This window comes from Sceloporus undulatus, chromosome 2 (assembly GCF_019175285.1).
Source record: "Sceloporus undulatus isolate JIND9_A2432 ecotype Alabama chromosome 2, SceUnd_v1.1, whole genome shotgun sequence".
Lineage (NCBI taxonomy): Eukaryota > Metazoa > Chordata > Lepidosauria > Squamata > Phrynosomatidae > Sceloporus > Sceloporus undulatus.
Genome location: NC_056523.1, coordinates 228,673,930 through 228,691,048, shown reverse-complemented (window position 1 = coordinate 228,691,048; position 17,119 = coordinate 228,673,930). Strand labels below are relative to the sequence as shown.

The following is a 17,119-nucleotide window of genomic DNA, read 5'->3' as shown; positions in this document are numbered from 1 at the left end:
GCTATTTGGCCACACGTGGTATCCCGGATCATTTTGTTTGAAAACCATGTGATAAAAACTGTGTGTGCTTCCAGGACAATCTTTGAAGATGTGGAATTCTTTTGTTGTGCAGTCCATTATAGGTTTCAGGCCGTCTAAACCAGACCTGAGTAAAATCCATTTTTTTTAAATGAAGGGAATATAGTCAGTAGATCACCTGGAAATAAACACACTTCCTGCTCTTCCTTTTGAAGATGCACCGTATGAGCTTAGGTTACTGGCCCATACAGACGGCTAAAATAAAGCTGCTTCGGGTCACTTTGGAGTATTCTGTTTAATGATGCCTGGTCCTAAGAGTCTGGAATCCACGGCCAAGCCACAATCCATCCTAAGCACTGGAGGGCAGCTTTGGCGGCAGCTTCCCGACTCTTAGGATGCATGCATCATTTTAAACAGCATACTTCCAAAGTGACCCGAAGCAGTTTATTTTGGCCTGTCTGTTATGGGGCCACTGTTTTGTATGGGTAGTTTTGCTATAACTTTTATACTAGCACGTGTTTTTATATTTATAATATATATATATATATATGATTCTATCACCAAGTTTACTGCATCACTGTTTTGATTCACTTCAATAGTGTCCTGAGTTTAGAATAAAAATTGCTTCAGTTGTTTGTGTCTATGTGTATTTATACTCAGTAGAATTGATTTAAAAAATTGTTTGGTTACCATTTGTCAATTGCAAGAAACAAAACTAGCATGATTCTTCTGCTGCTTTATTTCTGTTTCCTTACATGAAGCAGAGTATTCTCTAGGGCCCTCGAAGACGTCAGAGGTAGGGGGGAAATCCTTTAGAGAATAATATGTGACTGCAGTTACCATCAGTCCTAGAAGAATATCCACTGGTGAGGCATGGGGGCTTGCAGTCCGCACATATCTGGGGCCCTGCACTTTGCCAGAAAAGATTGATGGAGCCATTACTGCAGCTTGCTGTTGTGTGTACTTTCTCTTTCCAACTTATGGCAGCTAGGAGAACCTTCATGGTGCTTTTCTTGGCATGTTTCTTCAGGGTACAGCTTTCCAACACAGGATTATTTTTAAAAAGGGATTTGGGGTACTCGGTTCTTCTTTTCTCACTGGATCAAGAAGCAGCGGCATTTGTCCATATTAATCTTATCTGTGAGAAAGATGTGGATGAACAAAACTGAAACTTCAGACTCTAAACTATGAAATGAAATCCTACAGTATGACGTGAGTGAGCTCAGGTCTGCAAAAAGATCTAAATGGCCGTGTTCTCAGATCTCGCGATGTGCTAGGAGCAGAGTTATTTTTTGATTAATAATAATAATAATAAGTTTTATTTATAGACCGCTATTCCGCAATGATCATAGCGGTGTACAATAAAAATTGCATACAATACAAAAAATTGCAAGGCCTCTCTCCCCCTCAAGATGGTGGTCGGGGGGAGGGCTGTTAGTCTTGCCAGCCAGGCCTCGTCTCTCCCCTCAAGATGGTGGTCGGGGGGGAGGGCTGTTTGTATTGTGTACAGCTGCAGGTCTCTAAAAACAAACAAAATCCCTATTCGGATGATCAACTGTTACAACCAGAAGGGTACGCAAAGGCAAGAGCTCTTACATGGCAAATTATGGTACTGGTTGGAAATGAGTAGGAGTGGTTAGGATACTTTTTTGTTCCACTTTTTTGTAAGGTCCCTGGCACTTCTGGTTTGCTCAGAATCTGGATTCCGATGTGTGGTCTCTGCTATATTTCTGAAATGAATTGGCAAAAATGTTGGATCATTGGCACACCAATGACTACAAAAAAGATTTCCAAATACTGTACTACTTAACTGCATCTCTTCGGGTAGAACTTTTATTGGCTACAACAGATCTGGAAGGGGATATTGACTTTGCAGGAAAAGTTCTAGGTCACTGGCACACACTCGAGTTCAAACACTAGTCCTTGACCAAAAGTAGAGGCGCACCTCCGTCTGGCTTTGTTGATACCCAGGCTGTTACAGCCTAGCTTATCCTTCAGTTGCACCTTGACAAAAACTGGCAGGAAAAAACACTCTAGAAACGGTACTGAGGGACAGGAGAGGATGGACAGAGAAGTCAAATATGCTGAGCGTGAAACACTCCAGTGGTCGCTGAATACTGTTTCACTACAGCTACTCCAGTGCATATGGCTTTGTCCCAGGGTGATGTTTCATGCGGGAGTGGAGGGTTTAGATTATGTTTTACCTTTCGTACGTTTTAAAACTGAATTCACTGTTGCTGTCAGAACTCATAGTTGGTTCTGCCAGGATAGCATGTGTGTTTTGGGTTATGGATATATGTGGTAGGATAATCTGGCTTTTCTATGTATGAACAGGAGTGGTAGACACTCAGGCCTAATAGTTTTTCCCTGGCCTTGAGTGTCTGGTTCACTTTGGCCTATGCCAGATGGAATGGGTAGAAATCATTTTACTTTGTAGTCTTTATGCTTCTGGCCTGGTAGCGTTTTTTGAATGGCGAGAAGAGGGGCAGATGGAGGGGCATGTAATTGTTGAAACTACGCCAATTTAGGGAATGGGATTTTTAGCTTTTGGGGGTTGTATATTGTATTGGGGCGGAGAGTGATCAGTTTCAGCTTAAACACTGACTTGGAAACTTCTATTCTTGTGTACTCAATGAAGTTCTTTGATTTTGATTCCTCTTCAGAGACTAGTTGTTTGCATTGAGAGCTGAGTTCCACAATTCTAACACCGAATTACATGTCTCTTCCACTCTTTTCTTTGGGAAGTCTTCCTGCACATTCTGAAATCATAACCCAAGACTTTGTTAACTAGCCATTATTTGTTTTGGTTTTCCTAATTCTGCTACATCAGTGATCAACTGTTTGGGAGCACATGTTTTAAATAGTTTCTAGGTTAGGGAATGTTCATCCTGCAGCTAGAGTGAACACAGGCTCTTCTCTGTATGTGTATGCATACAAAATTAAAGAAGCCCATAGACCAATTCGAAAAACAGCCCAAGCTGTTCCCCGCCTTAGTTTATGATGGCTTCAGGTGGGGGGGGGGGAATCATACCTGTTGTAGAGAAGCAACGGTATAGGCTTACTAGTAATATATTATCAGGTACAGCAGCAACCCAAAGGCCTGACTGAGTTCAGGAGTTATCACTCCATGGAACAGCTAGTTAAGAAGCCCTGGAATCTCAGCAGCAGAAACACAAACCTGGAACTCACCCACCACCACACTTTCAAAGGTTTTCCACCGCTCATCATTAGCTGCCCACTTATTTTTCTTTAAAGGCCTAGATTCTTACCCTGTACAGGCATTTTAGTACTAAATATGCTTTGCTCATATGCAGCAGGTTTATTCCAGTGTCATGACTTTCTTCTGGTAGCAGCCTCTCATTCAGAATAGGTCCCCACAAGAATTTGGTGACCTCAAGAAAGTATATTTGCAGCCTCTTCCCTGAGGAAGAGTCATGGTGCAGCAGGTCAGATCAAAGAGTCACTCTTGGTATGACACAGGAGCCCCCTTCCTGGGAATTAAGACTCAGGCAGCTCCACTACAGGCCTGCATTCTCTATATAAATAAAAAATAAATAAGTCAGTGTAGTGTTGGGGCTTCCCAGCCAGCAATCATAAGACAACAAAATCCTCCGCTGAGGGCTTTTTTGCCCTGCCCCGCCTGCTAGACTGTTCCACTTGCACTGTTTGCTGGGAGAAACGGGCACAAAACTCCTCCAAGCCATACTCCTGAGTGCAGCCCTCCACAACTGAGAACATGGGATATTTCTCTTTGGCAGTTGAGTTCAGGACCTGCAAGTGGCAAGAAGAAGGGTGAATTGGGACAACCAGCTTATCTGATGCTGAGTTGAAGATTTTGTCTTATTAACAATCTATGGGAATATTTCCAGTACTGTTTCCATAGAGAGGCAGGGGACATTGCTAAGCACACGAGAGATCAAGAGAGATGTTGCTTTGCATGGCAGGCACTCAGATTTCTTGTTCTTGTGTACACAGAAATCACATAAGAATACCAATGAATAAGGACTTAATGTAAAACCTTCCCCCATACCTCTTCATTACTGCCTTTAATAAATCATCTATGCACTTAATCAGACCATCCCAGAAGTTTCCCCAATTCAGAATTTTTCAAAAACACCCAATTCCGGAAGTTCTGGCACATCCTCACAGTAATTTAAAAGTAATTCACACAAACATAATTCAGTCTGTTACAGAATACACACTAAAGATGTGTTTCAGCTGCTTCCAGAGGAAAAATCCCTCACCTGTGTCAAGTGCAAGCACAGATCCTCAAACTCTGTCCTGTGACGGGCATAAAAGCCAATAGTGCAACTGGGATCCACCTTGGTGAAGGCTGTTTTGCGGGGGGAGTTACAGTGGAAGGACTGGAAAAGAAGGATCAGTAAAGAAAGATGTCAGCAGGCCTATCTGGCCGAAAGACTAGACGATGAAAGTGCTCCATCTTCCATGGAGATCAGGAAACAGCAAGGTACAGGCAAGTGCTCAAGAACAAGTATGAATATAATTAGGAAAGGGATACATGCTGCTTCTTGTGCAGGTATCTGTCTGTATGTGTAGGTTTTCTGTATACTGTGTGACCCAAACGTTGGTTCAGTTTGCGGATGCCAGCCACATATACTGGCAAAATGTCAGGAAGAACATGGCCACATAGCCCGAAAACCCCACAAAAACTATGGTCAATCATAAGCTTAACCAGTTGCCACTGAGAAGCAGAAAGTGCAAGGATACAGATCATATTATACTTGCTGCCATACAATCTTGGAAGTCCAAGATACATGGGCAGATGCTCACCTCCAGGGGAAAGTTCTCCTTGGTGGTGTCCACAAAAGGCTGGCAGTAGTGGGGATCCAAGTAGAGGAGGGCATCATCTAGAAGATAAGGAAGGGTGAAGACAAGAATTGCTGATGGATCCTGTACTATCACTGTGACTCATGTTCTGTATGAAATCACTGTAAACCTCAAAGGGATATGGCTGTGTAAAACGAAACCCAATCTGTCCCCTGGATGTCTTTTCAAGCAGTTAATTCAGGAACCAAAATGAGAGTGCCAGGATGGTCCAGATACATTTTGGCTAGAAGATAAGTCTGCTCCTTAGCAGAGACATAAAAGGGGACTGAGAAACAGAAGCTACCATCCCATTTTAATATACCAACTACTTTTCCAATCAATGACTTTCCTCAAGGTAGGCAAGGCAAAGGAAATCCCACCCATCTTTCTGGGCTTCAGTTAGAGAAGCTGCCACATTACATACTAATGATTTGCATAATATAACTTATTGGTGGTATATTTTGGATGAGAATTTACAAACGCTGATCCTAACCATTGTTGGGCAAGGAAACACATGGCAACCAATACATGGGTGGAAGAGAACCATATGAGATATTTCTAAGGCCTAGCAATGAGGCTTGTTACCTTGGTATCCAATGAAGTAGAGTGAATGCCTTGGTTTCCCACCAATTATCCCAATGCAGAACTCTAGCTTCAGTAGTTCCTGCATGAAAAGAAGGGAGGATAGGTTGGTTCTTCAAAATATAGAATCATAGAATCATAGAGTTGGAAGAGACCACAAGGGCCATCCAGTCCAACCCCCTGCCATGCAGGAACCCTCCATCAAAGCATCCCTGACACACGACTCCCTCTCTGCATGATTGCCCAAGCATGAAAGGAAGGTATAGTAATGATGTAAAATGGACCTATGATTCTATGACCTGATGCTCACTTCCAATAATCGTGTGCAGCAGAACACACTGGGCATGTAGAAGCTAATGAACTGCTAACAAAATTTAGATGGACAAGCTTGTGGTCAGTCACATTTGGCCCATTGCTAATTGACCTCCTATGTTTCATGAGAGTTAGCTTTTGCACCTTAGCTACAAAACTGGGCCCAAAAATATAAAGCAAGGAGAACTACCCAGAAGTTTCTGCATTAAAACTACACAATTCTTCTTGACGATACATTAAATTTTCATTCTGTCTCATGAACAGAAGGTAGCATCACCACTATTTCTTCCCATTTTATCACCCAGGGGGAAAATGAGGAGCCAGCAGAGATACCAATGAAGGGGTGCCTACTGAAGCCCTAGAATCCCACCATCTTGCAGCTGTTTCCAAATCACCTTAACACAGTCCATGTAAGCAGGGTTAAAAGCGTCTCCCCCCAGTCGCATGGGCACCAGGATGATGACTGCTTTCCATTCTGCCCCAGGGTCCCATGCTGTTATGCCTTCACTCTTGTTGGCCAGGTTTGCCACATCTCCTTTGTACACTATAGGGAGGGAATGATGGAAGAGAATTCAGTCATAAGCTGTTGGAACCACAGCCCAGCCACCTCCACCGTGATCTCCCTGGGAATTTCGTGAGCTATAGGACAGGTCTGCTCACCCCTCTCTCCAGTACTTTTTACCTGTGCAATCCTGGGACACATACACCACCAGATTTCCTGCTTCTGGACAGCAATCCACTGCTTTCCTGTAAGGTAAGACAGTGCCCCTTAGTGGAACATAGTTAAATAAGCTTTGCTGCTCAACCTCTCTCTTCATTTAAGAAGTTCCCAAGCTATCACCAGAGTTTCCACAGCAAAGTAATATTCTAATCTTAAAGATGGGGAGACTATGGAACAGCCACTTTGTAAATGGTATTTAATTCATTATTGATTAAGAGTATCCATGAATTGCATCTCTGTGCATCAGGGTCCCATAAGCAATGTTCAATAAAATCAGTATAAAACATAAAAACATTATTTTAAAAACAGATGAACAGCAAAGACTTGATAAAATGATATTGTTTCCATAGAATCATAGAACCACACATAGCCCAGTAAAGATGGAGCCCCCCTGACTTCCTTCAGAAGGGAATTCCATGGCCAGGATGGAAATGGAAAACTAGAGAAGCCACTCTTGGGATGGTGAAATATTCAACAGGGCTTCTGCTGAAGATCTCAAATTACAAGCAGGCTCAGACTGGAAGGTCTTTCAGCCTCACATCATACCATCCCAGTTAGAAGGATACCATGACAGTTAATTCTTTTAGAGAACAACGAATTTCAGCAGATGCAGCCGGTAAGAAAGCTGCGGGCTTCTCATAAAGTTCTCTCATTTCCCCTATCCATAACGAACACAAGAGTCTTGAAGGGAGCAGTTGATCTTCCTATTCTAAGAGCACATAAACCTGCAAGTCTTTTATGCTCACAGAGTGTCTTGCCATGTGTTACTTCCTTCCTCTCCTTTTAATGATACAGCATCAAATCCTTGCAGCAAGAAGAGAAACCAATGGAAGTCCACCATTATTTCTTTCACCTCTGGTATTAGGGAAGGACGGACAGACAGACAGATACAGTATACTATTCTGCATACCTTTTAATGAGCCATGGACCTAACTATTTAATTTAAAATGTCAAATGAGCCACTCTGTTCCTTTGGAATGGCAGACTAATAGGATAATTCACACAACAGGATGGGTAAACGTGGCTTCTCTCAATCCTCTTGGGAAAGAGGTACAAAACATGTATTGGCAGAGCACCTTTGCTCAGCCTGTCTCATACAAAGAGTGGTCTGATAGTATTTTAGCAGCAACACACCAACATTTTATCAGAAATTTGTCAGAAGTTCCCCAAGATGAACTAATTATCCACACATCCCACCCGGCTGAGACTGCTGAAGGGAATATGGTGGGACACTCAAAAGGGCTCCCCCTCCTTCCTGGAACATAAATCACTTCCTGTGCAGCACCATGTCTCACCTTATGATGTGGGCAGCAACAGAAGGGCCATACCAATCCCCAGCTTTTTTCCCCGAAGTGTGCCCCATATTGACTAGATGATGGATCCCAAAAGGTGCTTGAGGTCTGTCTGCAAACCAGGAGACAATCTTCCGGTGATAACGCTCCTTCTCCAGTTCATCAGGACTGCAGGTGTGCTGGGGAGCCCACAACTCCCAGGGGCCTCTGCTCCTGTCAGTGGGGATGGGTGGGGCCTGATGGAGGCTGGCTGTGCTGGGACAAGGAAGGTGGGAGGACTTCATGGGCTCCATAGCTGCTAAACTTGTGGTTAGAAGAGCATCTGGCCAGATCCAGTCTAAAAAGTGACATAGAAAGCCAAGGAACAGAAGAAATCCAGTAGCACAAGCTCCTCAGGCAAGTGACTCAGGCAACATTTGTTGTGCTTTAAAAGATGGGAAGAAGATCTCATATATCCCTCATCCTGATACATACCTTTGCCAAGGAAGTGAACAATGAGTCCCTGAGCAAGAAGCATCTGCCCACTACGCAACATGCAGCCCCAGCCACAGTCAGTGGTCCACATGGTGCCTTCCAGCTGCTGAAAATCCCGACGATAGGTCAGCCAGATGCGGGAAGCAAAGTCCTTTTGGAAACTCTCCACATCTTCTGCAACACAGAATAGAACTCAGTTAGACAGAGAGCCTCTGTGGATGTCCCAAAGCAAGCCACAAACAAGATGAGAGGTTTCCTTCATGTGTATCAAGAACTGCAGACAAGCTTAGAAAGCCATCAGAAACCCCAAGTCATTCTTATTTCAAATCTGGGGTCAATGCTGGCCCTCTGGGCTTCCCAGATACTATGCTCCCTACCTGATAACACCATTGTTAGATGGTTTTCCAGTTTCTGTATTTGATTTCCATCTTTGTTTTAAAAGATTGAAAGGTCTTTTTTAAGTTTTAGGTACTAGCAGTGAGAGTTTAAAGTAGAATGCATGGGTATTTTTGGTGTCACCTATTTGCCTTTAGCCCTGTCGACCAAGGGAATGCGGACCATGAAATTGAATCTGGCCTTTGGACTGAAAACATTCCTCATTCTTCTCTAACTGTAATTCCAAAGTATTTGTATTGCACTCAGTAGGATAAATTAATAAGAATCAGAACAAATTAATGCTACAGTCACATAAAAGTGAACAATACTATAAGCAACAGGTTGAAGAGATAGGAGAGAAGAGGTAAAGCTAATCTTTCCTTGGTCCTGTTTATAAAGACAGTAAGAGAAGGCAGAGAGTAAAATCACAGCAAAAAAAAAAAGGGGGGGGGGGATGTCAAGTCTTGTCCCTCAAAGCTGCTTACTCTTATTTGCTTTCAGGAAGTGAGTTGCTGAAGACTGACAACCTCCTTTGGAAATGATGTCATCAGGTTTACATGCACTGTCACAGACTGAGGGATTTCACACTAAAGTGATGAGGTTGTGTGGAAGAGGCTCACAACAGAGAGAACCCTGAAAATCCACTCCACCCTACCACTAAAACTACTCACCATCTCGTTCCAAGTGGTAGGTGTGTCCGAAAAGGTGGACTGGGGAAAGCTTGCTGAAATTGGTTTTGGTCTTGACCATCCAGCCTGGAAAGACAAATGAATCAAGAAGGATCAGAAAGGGAGCCCAGATTTAAGGTCTCCAAAACAAGAATCTTTTCCTGAAGGCTACCCCCTGAGAAAGCAAGCCCATCTGTGCAAGTTATGCCTTCTCCCTGTACAGATCTGCACAAGACTTTGTCATTCACAAATGTTACTCACAAAATACCCAGTTATATATTAAAACATCATCTGTCAAATATTATTTACTTTGTTTTATGCTCTCCGGTCAATAACTGGGTGAAACTCACCTTTATGTGAAAGCATTAAGGAAGGTGTTTGTTTTTTGCAGCTCTAGAAAATAGGACCCAAAGCAGTGGATTCAAACTACATGAAAAGAGATTCCAGCTCAACATTAGGAAGAACTTCCTGACGATAAGAGCTGTTCAGAAGTGGAACATACTCCCTTCTTTTGAGGTTTTTAAACAGAGGCTGGATGGCCATTTGTCAGGAGTGCTTTGATTTTGTATTCCTGCAAAAATGAAATGCAGATACAGGATGGGGGACACCTGGCTGAATGAGAGTACGTGTGAAAGGGATCTGGGAGTCTAAGTAGACCACAGGTTGAACATGAGACAACAGTGCAATGCAGCAGCTAACAAGGCCAATGTGATTTTAGGCTGCATCAATAGAAGCATAGATTGAGGGAAGTAAAGTGCCACTCTATTCTGCTCTGGTCAGGCCCCAAACTGGAGCATGTCCAAAGGAGGGTGACTAAAATGGTGAAGGGCCTGAAAACGATGCACTGTGAGGAATGACTTAGGAAGCTGGGGATCTTTAGCCTGGATAAGAGAAGGTTAAGAGATGATATGATAGCCCTGTTTAAATATTTGAAGGGATGCCATATTGAGCTAGCTTGTTTTCTTCTGCTCCAGAGACTAGGACCCAGAACAATGGATGCAAGCTCCAGGAAAAGAGATTCCACCTCAACATTAGGAGGAACTTCCTGACAGTAATGGCTGTTTGACAGTGGAACACACTCCCTCAGAGTGTAGTAGAGCCTCCTTCTTTGGAGGGCTTTAAACAGAGACTGGATGGCCATCTGTCCGGGATGCTTTGATTCTTGCATGGCAGAGGATTGGACTGGATCGACCTTGCGGCCTCTTCCAACTCTATTATTCTATGATCTTTGATCTAATTTGGAAAAGCAGTATATAAATAAACATTATTATTATTATTATTATTATTATTATTATTATTATTATTATTATTATTATATGCATAGCATGATGGGGTTGGATTGGATGGCCCTTGGGAGTCTCTTCCAATTCTATGGATCCTAAGTAGGAGGGCCCCCCCCCAAATGAATACAACCTCACTGCCTGACCTTCTCTGTTTACAAGGCTAAGACTTGGTTTATAGGCTAATGTGGGGAGGGGGGAGTTGGGGGCCTGAACAGTTTCAGTGCAGGAGTGTGGATATTCTCTCCTAGCCTGAACAGGGAGACAGACCACATACAAAACCCCACATATATCACACAAAGCATCTTTATTTAAAGATTTTGAAAGCCTCAGTCATTGTACTTTTAAAATAAAATATGAAAATTATACCTACAGTTTACATAGGACAAAGCTGTGAGGTGCTTCACCTCGTCCCATTATTTCAGCCTGCACAGCCCCATCATACTTAAAGAGCAGGATAAAAAAAAGCCCTCAGCAACCAGAAGAGGGAAAACTAAATGGTCTGTAGAAACAACACTAGAAGTAACTACTATAGACCAAGCTGAAATCTCTCTCCCCTGTGAAATCAACTCTGAATTCCAAGTGCTCTCTATCTAACATGGAATCAAGTTTTAGCTTTCAGGAATAAAACTGTTAGCTTGTACCAAGTACACCCAAATGTGCTAGAGCAATTTTTTTTATGTGTCCTCCAGATTAGGGCACATAAAAGGACACTCAGATGCATGGAGAGCAGCATTAGAGGTTGCTTCAGTGTGATGCAATCCACAATTCAAGGATAACATAAGCATGTGAGAATAAGTGATTGCAAAGGTCTTCTCAGTGAAACATCAACCCTACAGCCCTGCCCCATAGGGCCACACATTCACCAATGTGCCCCAAGCATCTGGGACTGCAATGCAGAGGAGTACATTCCATGTTGCTGCTTGCGAGTACAAAGAGCTTGTTGTGGTTAGGCAGAGGCAATGTGGACAAGGTTACAATTAATCTGTATTTCTGCCCACAGATTAACCTCCACAGATTAACCGTAACCCTGTTCCCATTGCCTCTGCCTATTTAAAACAAGCCTGAAGAGGGTTTAGAGAAAGCTGTTCACACAAGAATATTTTAGCAGGAGAAACAGATAAATTTGGAGATTATCGCACTACACTCTTAAAGGCATTGCTATTCCACTTTAATTGCTCTGGCTGCTCCTATTGCATGCTGGGATTTGTTGTTTAGGGAGGGGCATTTAGAATATTAAGCAAAAGAGATCTTAGGCCTCAATGAACTACAACCCCCAGAATGCAACAGGAGGCATCCAGAGCAGTTAAAGTGAAACAGAAATGCTTTAACAATGTAGTGTAATAATCTCCAAAGCAAAAAATGGACTTCTGCCCTCAGCACTAAAGCAATATAGTTAAATATTACATAAAAAATAAAGAAAAGCAGAACTACTTCTCCCTCCCCCCTTGCTTCTGGGAATAGTGTTTTTAGAGAATAGGGTAAGAAATACAATCTTTATTTGTAGACATACATATGTGTATATACACACACAGACACAGCTAAAATTTAACTGGGCCTTTTCACTAACTGATATGGAAAAGTGCATATGTTCCACCTGCCACAATTGTGACGCATACAGAACAGATAGTTTCAAAATTGCTAGACAACTTTGCAAGAAGAGGTGATTTTATTATTACACCAGATTATACAGATAGTAATCGTGTGGGAGATCACAAGGAAATGGATGCAAAATCTACTCTCCAAATCAAATCGTTCCATCCTATAAAGGTAGCAACTACTGGAAGTATACATGTTGCTGGAAACATATCTGTACTCTCACTTTCTCCCTCTGTGGTATGTGGGAAAACTTCACATTTGGTATCTGTTACCAGAAATGAATACTGAAATGCCAAAGGCCAATCAATCTCCCTGCCTCCCATGAATTTTTGGTAAACTCATCAAGACTGTGTCTTCTGTCCATTGTTTGGCCACAGTGAATGAATACATCTGTTGCAAGACCTGGAGGTTTGCCACATCGCAGAGAATTTGGCAAAATTTGAATCTCAACAGATGAAGGACTTTCAGAGGAATTATTGTTGCATAAACATGTGTCAGACAAGGAACGTCATTCCATGGCACTACAAGTGAAAGATCAACATGAGAATCAGGCCTCTAGAGCCACAGGAAACAAAGTGTCCTGTAATTTAAGAAACATAAAGGGGAAATAAAGATAAGTATGCTTCATTCTAAAACCCACAAACATTCACGAACAGTGGTCCCTCCCTTTACACAGGTATCCGTTCTGGATAATAATAATAATAATAATAATAATAATAATAATAATAATAATGTACTTATATCCTGCCTCTTCCGATTGAGGATTGAGGCGGGTAACAACAAAGAAAATACAATATACAACAATAAAAATAACAAGCCCCACAAAACCCCGACCCAACTCTCCCTTCCAACTATAAAATTAAACAGTAAAAAAAATGTTTAGAAAGTACATAGCAATACATCAAAGTTAAAAACAAATCACAAGTAAGAAAAATAATAAAAGGGGGATTCAATTGCTTCTGGACATTATCAATCGGGGAAGGCCTGCCAGAAGAGAAAGGTTTTTGTTGCCTTTTTAAAAGCCTCGAGTGAGGATAATTGGCGAATCTCTTCCGGCAGGTCATTCCAAGTTTTTGGAGCGGTGACAGAGAAGGACCTCCGGGAAGTCACTGCCAGTCTGGTCTTTCTAGATTGTAAGAGGTTTTTCCTGGAGGATCGGAGTGTACGGGAAGGATTGTATGGGAGGAGGCATTCCTTCATGTAGACTGGACCCAGGCCATGTAGGGCTTTACAGGTGATAACCAACACCTTGTACTGAGCCCAGAAGCCAACAGGCAGCCAATGTAGTGATTTTAAAATAGGTGTAATATGGTCGAACTTGGATTTTCCGGCGACCAGTCTGGCTGCCATGTTTTGTATCAATTGGAGCTTCCGGACGTGGCACAAAGGTTGCCCCATGTAGAGTGCATTGCAGAAATCAAGACGAGAGGTTACTAGAGCGTGTACAACTGTTTCTAGGTCCCGCTGCTCCAGATAGGAGTGCAACTGGAGTATCAACCGAAGCTGATAGCAGGCGCTCCTGGCTGTCGCATCAATCTGAGAAGACAGTTAAAGCGACAAATCTAGGAGCACCCCCAAGCTGTGAACACAGTCTTTCAGGGGAAGTGTGATCCCATCTAGAACTGGCAAACTTATCTCCATACTCGGATTGGGGTTACCTATCACGAGTACCTCCGCTTTATTTGGATTCAGCTTAAGTCTATTTTCCCTCATCCAATCCATTACCGACTTCAGGCAGTCATTCAGGGGGAGATGCCCTCCTTGGTCACCGAAACAGTCCGAGACATAGAGAAATAAATTTGGGTGTCATCAGCGTACTGATAACACCCTGCCCCATGTCTCCAGATGATCTCACCCAGCGGCTTCATGTAAATGTTAAACAGCATGGGGGACAGAATGGCACCCTGAGGGACGCCAGATGTCAGCTCTATCATAGAGGAGCAGCTGTCCCCCAGCATCACCATCTGGAATCTGCCCGAGAGGTAGGAACGTAGCCACTGCAAGGCAGAGCCAGCGATTCCCAACTCTCTCAGGCGTTCCAGAAGGATACCATGGTCTATGGTATCGAAGGTCGCTGAGATGTCCAAGAACACCAACAGGGCCACACTTCCCCTGTCAGTGCACAGACGGAGATCATCAACCAAGGTGACCAGGGCAGTCTCCACTCCACGTAAGAGGAAATCCGTGCATCCTGGAGCCCCATTAAAAATAATAGGGTCCACGCCCGTGGCACACAATGTCACCCACACACCATGGGCATGCGCCCCATTACGTCCACGGGCATGCGCCCCATTAGTTTGGAAAGGGGCTTTTCCGGCATGGCTTTCGGTGTATGCTGAAAGCTGCATATGGCACGTCCACGTAAAACGAGGGCGCACTGTATGTCACTGAAATCACATGAGAAATCATAGTGAGTACAGTATTTTACTGACTATTTTACTCCTAATGGTACACTTGTTTCATTACTGTATGCTAAAATTAGTATATTGCCAATAGAGACATGTGCATATTTCAGTTCTTCATCTAATATCCTGGCAATGGCAGCTACTAACATTTCAACAAGGATTAACTGTCACTTCTTTTCCCAGATGAAGACATCTGGTTGAGTCATATAGTCTGATCAGCATACCTTTCTCCATTTTTCTGCCCTAAAATTTGAGAGCAGAATGAGGAATGTTTATAGCAGCAATGTTTTTTTAATTGCTAACTCAAGGATAGCACCTAAATAGCATACAATCATGGTTTTGAAAGTTCCTTCTGATTTCAAGGGTTATACCAAACAGAACACATTTTATTCAGACTTATCTGTAAGACAGCTGTTTACTCTTACAACTGAAGAATACAGAAAAATCTGTTTGGTGATCCATTTGGTAGACTGCCTTTTATTATCTATAATCAACATAACTCTCAGTGCTATAAAATTATAACCTATGAAGATATATTCACAGATGTTTGGGAAATCTCTACTACTGAGGCAGCTGTGACGTCATTAACTTTTTAATCACCACCACACCTCAATGTGTGGTAAGTTTATTCCACAGCCACAGAAAAATAAGCATGGCAACTGGCCTAGGTGACAGCTTCTAAATTGGCAACTGAATGGCACCTCACCTTCTGTCTCCTGTTTCTAGTTGTACTTCAGGTAAAACTGTGAGAGGCCTTCACTGTTTCAGCTGCCTAGCCAGTCTGCAACATGAGGACCAGAACAGAAGTGAGATAGATTTTAGGTGCCATCACCAGATTAGAATTTCCCAGCTCTGAACAGAGGCCTGGAAGGCTGAGGGCATAAAGTGGACATGTGAAGACAGATGATAATACCTCACTAACCAAACACCTCTTGCAAGGAACTTCCACTACTTAAGGTGCCTGGATATCACAGCTGTATGTGAGAATAGAGAACATGTTTTTATTCTACTATTATTCCTGCCACTATATGTCAGATGGTCAACCAGTGTCAACACTCCCCCTGAAGACACAGGTTCGCAGTTTGGGGGTACTCTTGGACTCAGCTTTGAACCTGGAGGCCCAGGTCTCTCCTGTGACCAGGAGTACTTTCGCACATTTAAAACTTGTATGCTAGCTGTGCCCATTCCTTGAGAAGCCAAATTTGGCCACGGTGGTACATGCCTTGGTTACATCCCGTTTGGACTACTGTAATGGGCTCTACCTGTGCCTGCCTTTGAAAAGTGTTTGGAAAATTCAGCTGGTTTAAAGAGCTGCTGCCAGGCTGTTAACGGGGTAGATTACACAGACCATACAACGCCCCTGTTGAAACAGCTTCATTGGCTGTCAGTTTGTTTCCTGGCACAATTCCAGGTGCTGGTTATTACCTATAAAGGCCTACATGGCTCAGGTCCATACTACTTGGCAGACCGTTTCTCCTGGTATGAATCTGCCTAGGCTTTGAGATCCTCTGGAGAAGCCCTTCTCTCTGGCCCAATACCATCACAAACATGGTTGGTGGGGACGCGAGGAAGGGCCCCTAGACTTTGGAACTCCTTGCCCAGGGAGATCAGAACGGCTTCTTCCATGATGGCCTTCTGCTGGCAGGTTAACATAGGCATAACCTGTTCACCTAGGCATTTAAGGAATTGCTATAAGAACAGGCTGGAATGTTGGACCAGTTTAAAAATTCTTTTTAATGTACTTTTAAAAAAATGTTTTTAATTGTTTTGTTTTTTAATGCTGTGAAGCCGCTCTGAGTCCAAGTCCTGGGAAAAGAGCGGGATACAAACAAACAAATAAATAAAACCCAGGGGCTAAAGAAAGGACTCTGTTCCCAATTCCCATGCAATTTCCAACAGTCCAACTTACCATATTTTACATTGTTCCAAGTAGAGAGGAACTTGCTCTTGATCTTGTCCACTTCATCAGGCTCACTTTGCTGGCTCCGTGCTGCACCTCCTCCAAGGAAGAACCCTGGGTAGCCCCTCCCTTGGCTACTGACCCTGGGATTAAAGAGTTGCCTTCCCTCTGAGTGGCGCAGCTCATCCTGGCTTAAGTACTGCACTGAGGTTGGTGACACGGAATTCATTTAACAACAGGAACCAATGCAAGATGTGTCCTCTCTGGGGGGTGCGGATGGAAGCTCCACATGCATTGCCAGGGAAAGAGAACTGCAAAACCACCAAAGAGAAGGGTGTGAGTCACTGAGAAGAATAAAGACTCAAGACATTATTTTAAAATACAATTAAAAGGCTAAACAAGGATATCAACATCGTAATCTTAGCCACTGACTATTAGTAGAGCCACCACTCTCAATCCTGGCAATTCTAGGTTAAAAGATGTTGAACCAGAGAAAGATCTTGCAGAATGTAACGTCGTATTCATACAGACAGTGGGAGGGAAAAAGAGCCTGGAAAATGTCTATGGCTCATTGACAACCTCTGCCACCTTTATATACAGACTCTGTTAAATTTTGATTTTTTTTCCTCTATGAACTCCAAAGAATATGAAGCTATGAAAGTAGGG

At 43.0% G+C, this 17,119-nt stretch overlaps 1 protein-coding gene across 3 annotated transcripts; it reads right to left on the bottom strand.

The window, feature by feature from the left end:
* Positions 1 to 1,835: 1,835 nt before the first annotated feature.
* ATG4D (autophagy related 4D cysteine peptidase) lies at positions 1,836 to 16,791 on the bottom strand. Of its 3 annotated transcripts, none has more exons than XM_042453427.1 (10): positions 16,463 to 16,790; positions 9,273 to 9,356; positions 8,227 to 8,400; positions 7,756 to 8,089; positions 6,422 to 6,486; positions 6,135 to 6,283; positions 5,431 to 5,509; positions 4,810 to 4,886; positions 4,263 to 4,382; positions 1,836 to 3,789 (listed from the first exon to the last, which is right to left on the bottom strand). In XM_042453427.1, the coding sequence occupies exons 1-10, from the start codon at positions 16,680 to 16,682 to the stop codon at positions 3,610 to 3,612; spliced, it is 1,482 nt and encodes a 493-aa protein (XP_042309361.1). In that variant the 5' UTR covers positions 16,683 to 16,790; the 3' UTR covers positions 1,836 to 3,609. The 3 variants fall into 3 exon arrangements, with proteins under 3 accessions (XP_042309361.1, XP_042309362.1, XP_042309364.1); XM_042453428.1 differs by having other exon boundaries at positions 8,227 to 8,397; XM_042453430.1 differs by lacking the exon at positions 5,431 to 5,509 and having other exon boundaries at positions 3,653 to 3,789; positions 16,463 to 16,791.
* Positions 16,792 to 17,119: the final 328 nt, after the last annotated feature.

Bases quoted from the DNA above. Each gene is read 5' to 3' on its own strand.
- ATG4D (XM_042453427.1), bottom strand. From the start codon at position 16,682: ATGAATTCCGTGTCACCAACCTCAGTGCAGTACTTAAGCCAGGATGAG. The intron at 6,487-7,755 runs GTGAGACATGGT...CTTACCTTACAG, and splicing joins GTTGCTGCCCACATCATAAG to GAAAGCAGTGGATTGCTGTC. The intron at 5,510-6,134 runs GTGATTTGGAAA...CTTTTCATGCAG, and splicing joins CTTACATGGACTGTGTTAAG to GAACTACTGAAGCTAGAGTT.